The following is an 11043-nucleotide window of genomic DNA, read 5'->3' as shown; positions in this document are numbered from 1 at the left end:
CACTGCCTAGCACACAGTATGTCCTCAGATAGTTAATTAAGAGAATTTTGGGGTGCAGAATTCCTGAATAATAGTTATAACTATACCATTAAAAGTATGATCATTGGTCAATGATGGTAATTTAACTTTAATTCTAATATTTAAATTATAAAGTTTATGTAATCATTTTTAATGAGAATAGTCTTTGCCAGAAATTTAAGATCTTTGAGTTGATACAAGTTCTAATAGTGTAGGGCAAGCTTAAATGATTAGTAGTGTATCTGCCACAGAAGTTGCTCTACACATAAATTACTAAAATATGATCTCAATTTATTACCTTCAAGCCTACTCCAGAATGTATTCAATTCATACTTATCAAAATTCACCACTAATTTCATATGAAATTGAAAAAAGCATACAACACTGGCATAGCACACATTTATTTACTAACCAAAGGGATGATCCTAATTAAATCAACACTTTGAAATAGCTGCATGTAAAATGTTCGTGATAAAGATAATTGAACACAGTGATGAAAAAAGAAAAGCATATGGAGATTTGCTCATTGAACTGAGCTTGTTCATCCTCACAGCTAATTCCTGTCCAAATGATGATGGTATTTTTACTCTACTTTTTCATAGACCCGAGTACAGGTGATATTGTTCATGACGCACTCCTGGAAGAACGATATTAAAGAATCAGGTTAGTCTTGCATCCCAGAACAATGGTCGTAGTTTAATACTAGGATCAGTGTCTTATAAAACCGTAATCTACTTCATAGATGGACAAAACGCTCTTTTTTGAGAGACTAAATGTGCGCATGCATGTGGGGAAAGGGCAAAGAGAGAGGGAGGGTGAATCTTAAGCAGGCTCCATGCCCAGTACAGAGCCATGTGGAGTTCCATCTCATAAACCATGAGATCATGACCTGAGCCAAAATCAAGAGCCGGACACCTGACCGACTGAGCCATCCAGGCACCCCAGAAGATGCATTTTAAAATTCCTGGGTTTGAAAAGTTCAAACCCATTATTCTGCTTATGATGCGTGTATGGTTTACGGCAAACTAAAGCACTGATTTGCAAAATCTAAAGTTCTCATGTTCATGATCAGTGCTATGGAACAGTTATGTGAACTATGAACGGTAATTAGAAGTTTGGCACTTACCACTACTAATTTCCCATCTTCCAATTTTCTTGTTATTGTGCTTTCCTTCCCATCCCATTCCTGATGTTGAACCAACGCGCCATTTGTAAAGGTGCAGACAGTCTGCCAAAATAACACTTTTTAATCTTCCAAAGTATGTTACAAGAGAGTTTCCATGACTCATAACTTCCTTAATCAACATTTTTTCATCTTTTCCTTTCTGGGTCCACTTCATTAACCCATACCGACTGTTTTCATAATATAGTTTGTGCTTTTCACTCTAGATTCCCATAAGAGACACTCATTCTCTCTCATGTTTCTTAAACTATTTTTTTCAAAATACACTAAGTTATGAAGCTGGTACTTTCACTAACTTCTCAAACTCAATTTATAAAACAGTTTGACTTTTTCAGTAAGTTTTGCCCATAAAAAGTAAGAATATTACTAATACAACCTATCATTCTAGAAGCCTCTGTGATTTTGTTATGACTGACCTGAGTTTTTCTGCCATCAGCTGTAGTTTCTTCAAATTTCTCTCCCAGGTTACATGAAAACTGTGTTGTTTTCAGAGTGCTCTCAGTTTTTATGGTGAGATTCTTGCCATCAGAAGAGATGATGCAATCTGGTTTGGCCATTGCACCTACTTTTCGCAGAGCCATGCCCACTCCTGTAGAATGTTATATCATGTTAAATAACAGGAAGGCCCAGGCTATGGTTTAGATAATAAATGCAGTCGTTCAACTGTAGTTACTATTTTCTACATATTTTCACTTATTCACTTCTCAATAGCAAGTGTACACACAAATCCAGTGCTACCATTTGGCAGCACTTAACATGTAATAATTAACAGGAAGCCTTGTAACGACTGTGTGCGGGGTAGGACTCTCTCCATTTTATAAGAGGAGAAAGTGAGACACTGAAGTTACTTACCCAAGATCATCCAGCTAGGAAGTGATGGGGCTGGGAACCAAAAGAATAGACAGTTTGGCTATGGCTATGAGTGGCCAAACTCAGCCTGTGGCCACCATGCTATGCTGGTCTTCAGAAAGTCAGGGAAGAAATCCAGACTTCTAAAACTGATCTACTCAATTCTGCCAAATGTTGTATTATAGGACTCTAGCACACAGTCTGACACACACAAGGCTCTTGATAAATCTCTGATTAATAACTACATAAAATCCAAATCAACTCTATTCAAATAGAACAGTGTTTCAAGAATTAACTGCACAATCCTGATGCTAATAAACTGGGAAATTTTTACCCTCAAAAACAGTAAACATTTCAGAGCTGTATAACTCAATTACTATACTGATATCATATCGAATTTATAATCTATGTATTTCTCCTTAATGTTACCATTTACAAGGAAATTTAGATCTAGGCCAAATTCTGGTTTCACAGATGAGTCTATAACCTAAGCGAAAATCACTGGCTTGATGATAAAAAACTCAGCTAGGCTTGAAATGTCTTCTTGGTGCCTTCTCTTTTGTCATTGTGGGGGCTGGTGCCTTGTGTTATTAGTGAGTGATGATTTATTCTCACTTTGGACAAACAAAGGGCTCTGCTCTTCCCACACCTTGATTGCTCTCTAAGGAACTGAGCCTTGACATCCTTTATGACTCTAGAACCCTGGAAATAAGCCATCCGATCAACACATTCACTTTCAATGGGCAGAGAAATGGCATTCTTTATGTGGTCCTCACGCAAGTGAACACACACAAACATATCTTGGATATGAGTGAAATAAATGGCTTTCTCCAGAGTTATCTTGATCTAGACTTACAGCACAAAAAAGGAAAATAGTGCGTTTTAGCTTTACTCACAGTATCAGAAGTGCACTCAAGATTCACCACAGGACCAGCTTGAAGCTGCCACTGTCTTGGACAAAAGGCTAATGAAGGAGCGTTTCTGAAGTGCCAGTGGGACTAGGTCTCAATAGAGGGTCTTTGTAGTAAGTTTTGCACCAGAAAGGAGTCATGCTTGTGAGATGGGCGGCTTCTACAGCACCCTGAGGGTCCCAGCAGTCGTCTTAGGGCTGGAAGCCCCTTTCCATATAAGATCCTCGCTATAATATTCCATCCCACTCCCTAGTGGCTCCCTAGTGGCCTGCGACAAAGGTCATTTTTGTCTGCTAATCCACCCAGTGTGTCAAGGTACATAGAGATCGTTGGCACTGGCTTGGAAAAGGACAAGAATAGAGAATCAAGGACTGTTCTGAGTGAGAGGGAGAACTGGAGTGTTCCTCCGGGGGCTCCCAGTCCTGCAAGGCTGCAAGCAGTCCAGGGCTTCTGCAGGGCCACACCCATGCGGCAAGCAGCTGGGAAGCTGGCGAGGGAGGGCTCTGCGGCGTCTGGCTGCGGTGTCCCAGCACAACCGCCTCACCCTCAACACGCCGGGGGCAGGGCAGCGGAGGGCACCCCCTCGCTCGGCAGGCCTCGCCGTTTCCCGGGCACAGGCCGCCCGGGCACAGGCCGCCCGCCCACCGCGGCGCGCAGGGCGCCCAGGGCCAGCGCCACGCCTCCCGGCGCCGCTCGGCGGCCGAGGGGCGAGGATGCCCGGGCGCAGCGCCAACCCCGGGGCCCGGCTCGGCCAGGGAGGGCGGGCAGGGGGCCTGCAGATCCGGGGAGGGGCGGCCGCGGGCAGAAGGAGCGCTGAAGCGGCAGCCCCAATCAGACCTTCCAGAGGGCTTCTGCGGGGAACCGCGCCCTGGCCCCGCGTCCCCCAGGAGGAGAGAGAGGGGGGCCCGTGCGCCGCCTAGGAACAAAAGATGAGGCGGGCGCAAGAAGGGCTGGGTGCCGCCACGGTGAGGCGCCCGGGAGAGGCAGGATGGTTGGGGGGAAAGCGGGGAGGATGAGCGGTGAGACGAGAAAACCAGGGCAAGTTACGGGGGCTGCGTGGCGGAGGTCGGAAGAAGTGAAGCCTGGGGTGGGAGGAAGAGGAGCCGCTGAGGGACAGGAAGCCGTGCGCGTGGCTGCCGCGTGGGCCGGGGAAAGTACACCTCGAGAACCCTCAGGCGGGCGGCGGGCGCGCGCTGCTCCCCGGGCCGCTTGCCCACGTGGTGGGGGGGGGGAGGGTTGGGGGGAGACGGGAGACGCGCGGGGTACAGGGTTTGGGGGTCGAGAGCCGAGCGTGCTCCGCCGCTGAGCTCAGCACGCTGAAGGGAACCTGGGAACAGAAACACGCTCGCCACGTTCCAGGCGCCGCATGGCCGGGAGCCTCACCTACTTCCTTCATGTATTCATCAAAACCTTTGCTCTCCACTAAGCGCCATCTTCCTACCAACTGCTGAAGGGTGGTCATGGTGGGCGCGGGCGGGCGCGTAGAACGAGCGGAGCCGAGCGGGGCGTCAGGAGCGTGGCTTGCGACCTGCCGGCAGCCGGGGCCGCTTTATAAAAGCGGCGCGCGCCGGGCGGCACCGGGAGGCCAATGGGAGACGCGCCTCGCCCGGCTCCCGCCCCGCCCCGCCCCCCGCACGCCCCCAGGGCCGGTCTCCCCGGGTCGCCAAGTGCGAACCCGTTCCACCTGCCCCGGGACCGAGGTAGGATTGGGGGGCGGGGGGGCTCCCCGGCGCGTCCTGCAAGCGGGAACTCGCCCGGCGCGCCCCACGCCGCCCCGGACGCCGGCGCCTGCACGTTCCAGCGCCTCTGCGTAGCGGGGCAGCCGGAGGGGCCGCCGGGTCGCCCGGGCCCGCCTCGCCTGGGCCCCACCGTTTTCCCCTGCGGGCCGCCACTCTTTTCCTTCGAAATACCCTGAAGAGTCGACTAGCCCGAGCTGGGCTTGGGCTGCAGAAATGGGTCGATAGGTGGTGGTGTGGCGGACTGATGGACAGACTTCTTTGCCCCCCGCGTCTCTGCTCCCCGTCCGCGGACTAAACCGCATCTCATACCTTCTTCCTGAGAGAATCTGTTCTCCCACCTTCAGCGCCCCCTCCTCCCCAGCTCCCTGCTCCACCCATGCCCAGTTAGGGCCTCAGGGCGGGTTATACCTGATTTGAGTTAGACGATGTTATCAGAAGGTGCAGGGTAGGAGATGTCCCCGGAGGTTCAGTTTACAAACTAAAAGTCCTTAAGTTTCCCTTTAAGCGACTGTCATTGCTATTGAAGGGAACCATTCAAGAATGTTATTCGTTTCTACTCCTAGCTGGGTGAGCCCTTCATGGTTTGGGATGAGGTAAGATCAGCCCTTCTGAGTCCCGAGTGTTGAGACTCCAGCGCGTTTCCTCTTTGCCTTTAATTATAATAATACCCTGTATTTGTTGTGTAGGACGTTCTAATTTTCAACGTCTACCTGTCGCAGTATCTGACTTTGGGATCCCAGGTCCCTGTGCGAGTGATTTGGGATGAGGTAAGAAAGTTGCCACACAGAGAGGCCAGCTGCCTTGATGCAGATAAGGTCCATTTATTGAGTGTCTGCTCTTTCTAGATGCTGTGCTTTGGGTATTTTTTTATTTAAAAAATTTAAATATTTATTTTCAAAAGAAAGATGGGGGGTAGGTGGGGAGGAAGAGGAGGGCAGAGTGAGAGGGAGACATAGAATCTGAAGCAGGCTCCAGGCTCTGAGCTGTCAGCACAGCAGAGCCCAACGTGGGGCTTGAACTCACACAGACCCGGAGATCGCGACCTGATGCTTAACAGACTGAGCCACCCAGGGACCCTGCTTCCTGGATACTTTACATCCATTAGCCCTGAGCTCCACTAAGTTTTTGCAAGTGTTATTTCAGTTTTTTCAAAGAGGCTATAAGGCAGGGCATGCTGGCAAAGTGATAGGAGCAGACTCCCCGTCCGTCTTTCTCGCTTCAGAGCTCGTGGAGCAGGAACGCGCCTGGCTGCCCGAGCTCACTGTACTCGTGCAGCGAAGGGTACCCAGACACCCTTGCGGAGACGCCGGGTCACGTACCGTCCTCAGCACACTGAAATCCGAGATTGGTCACTTCCCAACGTGCCTCACAACATTTACTCCTCTGCACTAGATCTCGTTTATTTCAAGTCCCTGCCCTCATTGTAGGGTCACCCCAGTTTTTCTTGTGGTACCATTTTACCACAAGTGACTCAGGCCACATCGCTGTGCCATTAAGAGCCTGCATGTCCCACGCCCGGGGCTCTCCTGCGGAGAAAATGTTCAAGTTCTGAGGGCAGCTGAGCAGGCCATTTGTTCAGTCAGCAAGGGCTGGCCTCCAAACGTTCAGGACGGCCTGCTGCCCCTGCGTCCTAGGGAGGCAGCTCCTGTGTGTTTGGACTTGCATGCTTGCTGCGCTGATTCAACAAGTTTGATGCATTTTTGTATAGAACATGATGATAATAGTCAGGACTCTGTACTGGGATACTCATTTTTTAGATTATCGTAATCAACCATGTTACAGAATTATCCAAAGGAAAATGGTACTAAATACATAAGTAGTTAAGAAATCGTTTTTAGGGGCACCTGGGTGGCTCACTTAAGCCTCAGATTTCGGCGCAGGTCATGATCTCACAGTCCATGAATTCAGAGTCCCATGTGGGCTTTGCGCTGACGGCTCAGAGCCTGGAGCCCAGTTCAGATTGTGTCTCCCTCTTTCTCTGCCCCTCCCCTGCTCGTGCTCTGTCTCTCTCAAAAAATGAATAAACATTTAAAAAAAAATAGTTTTTAAACACAGAGGTATTACCCAAAACTTAACTATTAAACACACTCTTTGATGTAATGAGTGGAAATAATCCTTTTGCAGTTAACACATACCAACAAGCAACAGAAAGAAGTAGGCCAAAATACCTGCTAGAGTGTCTCATGAAACAAAGACGGGCGTGGTCATTGCTTTGCTGCTGGGCCACACACTTAATCCCCTGTTCTTTAATGCTTCTCACCTGTAATATATATGCAGAAAGAGATTGGAGTAGATTATTTCTAATGTCCCTCAAGCCCTAAATTCAGATTCTCTTCCTTTCTTAAAAATAATGGTAATAAGGGCGCCTGGGTGGCTCAGTCGTTTAAGCGGCCCACTTCGGCTCAGGCCATGATCTTGTGGTTCGTGGATTCAAGCCCCGCGTTGGGCTCTATGCTGACAGCTCAGAGCCTGGAGCCTGCTTGGGATTCTGTGTCTCCTTCTCTCTCTGACCCTCCCCTGCTAACGCTCTGTCTCTCTGTCTCTCAACAATAGGTAAACATAAAAAAGTTTTTAAAAAATAACGGTAATGGATTTCAAGTTCTGAAAAACATTAAGTACTTCCTTAACCTGCTAACTGAAGTTCTGTTCTAGGCTACCTAACTTGAACCCAATAGGAAATGTAAAAACCAAAAGTGTTGTAAAAACAAATCTAATATAAATCTTTCATGACTTTGGGATGGTTGAGTATATCTCTTCATTGGAAAAAGAGAGTATTGTCACTTGATTGAGATTAGTTATATTACTAAATATATAAATATTACTAAATGCATAATCTAGGGACAAAGAAAAATAGTTTCATCCTAAACCTATCCTGACAAATATAAGTGACTGTGTTGGTCATGCTGAAGGATTACTAACACAGTATTCATATAGGTGGAAATGGTTGAAGAAATCAAAAATTACCAGCAACTTGAGCGAAAAAATTCAGTCAGAGAAGGACAGATACCATATGTCTGCATGTATAGGAGGATTAGGAGGAACTTAACGGAGGACCATGGAGGAGAAGAAGGGGAAAAATAGTGGGGGGGGGGGGGGGAAGGAAGCAAATCATGAGAGACTCTTGAATGCCGAGAACAAACTGAAGGCTGATGGGGGGGGGGGGGGGAGGGGGGAGATGGGCATGGAGGGGAGCACTTGTGGGGATGAGCACTGGGTGTTATATGGAAACCAACTTGACAATAAACTATTTAAAATTTAAAAAAAATTACCAGCAACTCTTCCCTCTGTAGCTGTAGAAGACGACCATTTGCAAGACAGGTGCAGTTGCACTTAATATCTCTTGAAACTCAGTTTTCTCAGCTCTGAAATTAAGGAGGTAAGAATTATACCAAATGATTTCTTAGGTTCCTTTCAGCTTATCTCTTGTAGTAGCTCATTGCCCTGAATAATATGCTCAAAATTACTCTATTTCCACCTAGTGGTAAAACAGAATATTTCTCTTTGGTTCTTGATGAATGTTAGTGGTTGGTCAGCTTCACATTCCACAGTGTCACGCAAAAGTTTGGTGTGTATTGTGTAATTTCATTTAACAACAGTTTGTGTAGATAAATGTGCCTTCCACAAAGTTGGTTATAGCACATAATCACTTCCTAAGGACCCCAAGCATCGGTGGCCTAAAAGTTTGCCGCTGGTAGAGAAAGAGCACGACATAAAATCAATCATTGCAGAAAATACACAAACCAATCCATGTTCAAACAACTGAATCTTTTCTAAGTACATGTGCAGACTAAACAAAAAGGAGGCGAGGAATGGGCAAAGAGAACGCTATAAAGCAATACCTCTGTAATTTTAGTGTGCAAACAAATTACCCGGCGATCTTGTTAAAATGCAGATTCAGTAGTTTCCACAGGAGGACACAAGATCATGCATTTCTAACAAACCCCCAGGTGAAGCTGCTACTGGCTTGGGGACTATGCTTTGAATAGCAAGGCTGCAAAGTATGCAACAACTTGCATATGGCTTTGATACATCAGAGTGACTTTCACTTCTCTACATGAGGATTTCTGATTATATCCCCATAAAAATATATAGAAAAGACAGGAAATTGGTCAAACTCAGTCCAAAACTTATCTTACTCAATATTCAGACTTTTTTTCTAATTAACCCATGGCAACTATGTTTCTGGATGCTCACCAGAAAAGAAGACTTCAAATGGGGCAGAGGGTGGATAACATGTTTATTTAAATCTAGTTTCTTTCTTAGATTTTATGACCAGTTGTCTGACCCTGATTCTTCCATGTCCTGCTCTTCCATGCTTTGCATTAAAACCAGATATTCCTTAAGAAAATCCCATTTGGAATTAATTCCAAAAGAAAATCCTACTAAGTGGATAGAACATGGATCTGCATCTTGTCAGTTGTCTGTAGCAGCAAAATTTCCCAGATGAGAATAAGGTCAGCAAGCTATGCAGCTTAGGGAACACCCTGAATATTAAATTTTAAATCATACAGTGTACCCAGCCACAGCAAGCCACCATTCCATCCCTGGCAAGTTGTTGGTTTTTGTGTGTGTGTTTGGTAATAAAATTATTTCTCATGAAAGCATTTAGAAAAATGGAATTACTTTACGAACTTTGTACTTGAAGCAGTTTGATTCCTACCCAACATGCCTGTTAGTGGACAACCATTAAAACGTTCCAGTTGCCTAAATAATTCATCAGAAGTATGTGCTTACTACATTAACTGGATGTGAGAATAGAGAGAAAATGAGACATTGCAAAAGGTACAAGAGAAGTTATGATTTTTAAGTTGTAATAAAATGTTGATTTTATTTTTTTTATTATTTTTTTAATGTTTTATTTATTTCTGAGAGAGAGACAGCATGAGCAGGAGAGGGTCAAAGAGAGAGGAAGACACAGAATCTGATACAGGCCCCAGGCTCTGAGCTGTCAGCACAGAGCCCAACATGGGGCTCGAACCCACGAACCGTGAGATCATGACCTGAGCCGAAGTCAGACGCTCAACCGACTGAGCTACCCAGGCACCCCTGTTGTTGGTTTTAAATAAAGCAGGGGGTATGGTGGCTCATCTCACTGTAAGATCAATCCATGTTTCTTGTCTACATATATCTTCCTACTGTCCAGACATATATCATTGGGTATTACATTTGTCATTAGCTCATGGCAACAGATTGCAGAAATATGTAGCCCTTTCATGCCTCACGTGGGTGGAATTTGAAGTGTTTCAGGTCTAAACACACAACATGAAGGGGGCATCTTGAAATGGAGCAGGAAGATGCTTGGAAAATCCCCCCAGTAAGCACAAAGTCTTAGTAAAAACACTGCCTATCAGGCTACACAGCCTCAGAACAACCATCTAACTACCTCCACCTCCTCAAGCCCATCTCCAGCCAAACTGCCACTCCCAATATGCATTAAATTGGGTACAAAGTCTGGGACTGGCCCAGCCCCAGGAACACAGACAAATTCATAAAGGGTAGCTTTGCCCTTTGAAAATTGCGAAAACAAAAAATCCTCCAAATTATATTTTTCCACGGAAAGAGGACAAATTCTTTTCTTGCAGATTATACTTCCCCATTTTTCAGTCTCACTTCTCATGTGATATTAAGTTTTTCCTCCAGATTCTAACATGATTTGATCATTTCTCTTTGTTAATATTTATCCTTAAGTCTTGATATTTATTTTATTAAGTTTATTTTATTTATTTTGAAAGACAGAGAGAGCACAAGGAAGGGACAGAGAGAGGAGAGACAGAATCCCAAGCAGGCTCCTCACTAATGGCACAGAATTCCACCGGAGGCTCAGTCTCATGAACTGTGAGATCATGACCTGAGCCAAAATCAAGAGTCAGACACTTAACTGACTGAGCCACCCAGGTGCCCTCATAAGACTCAATTTTTAAAGCAAATCTATAAAACGACGGGGTTGCTTGCTTCTACACTGTTTATCCTGATGGGTCAGGCCCTTGGCTTCCTTTCGTCTGAATTAGCTTTTAAGAAAAATCATCAGAATTTAATAACCTACCTAAATCTGACTGAAGACACCTTCTCAATCCTAACTCTGGTCCTCTTTACTTAGTGGTGGGAAGAGCTACTCTGTAATTCCTCGGAGATGTTCACCACGCCACAAAACAGCATCAAGCTGATACTGTGCCCTGCTTTAGAGGAGCCAAGTGACAGGATGGAACCTCTTGTTCATCCACCTGTGAACACCATAGAACACTTTTTGTTTACGCTGCATCGATCACACTTAAAGATATAAATTTAACAGCATGTAGTGAAAGGTTAGTTTTACTCTCACGCATTTCCCTGTGCCGTCCTGCCT

The 11043-nt window shown here is 45.8% G+C and overlaps 1 protein-coding gene across 1 annotated transcript; it reads right to left on the bottom strand.

Annotated features, from left to right (window-relative positions):
* Window positions 1–400: 400 nt before the first annotated feature.
* On the bottom strand, window positions 401–4503 carry FABP5 (fatty acid binding protein 5). Its single transcript, XM_039250087.1, has 4 exons — window positions 4345–4503; window positions 1618–1790; window positions 1145–1246; window positions 401–655 (listed from the first exon to the last, which is right to left on the bottom strand). The coding sequence occupies exons 1-4, from the start codon at window positions 4421–4423 to the stop codon at window positions 602–604; spliced, it is 408 nt and encodes a 135-aa protein (XP_039106018.1). The 5' UTR covers window positions 4424–4503; the 3' UTR covers window positions 401–601.
* Between the last annotated feature and the right edge of the window lie 6540 nt (window positions 4504–11043).

Source organism: Hyaena hyaena, unplaced genomic scaffold (genome assembly GCF_003009895.1).
Source record: "Hyaena hyaena isolate Hyena2069 unplaced genomic scaffold, ASM300989v1 scaffold_358, whole genome shotgun sequence".
NCBI classification, from domain to species: Eukaryota; Metazoa; Chordata; class Mammalia; order Carnivora; family Hyaenidae; genus Hyaena; species Hyaena hyaena.
Note: the sequence above shows the minus strand (reverse complement) of the source record. Positions and strands in the feature narration are given on the sequence as shown.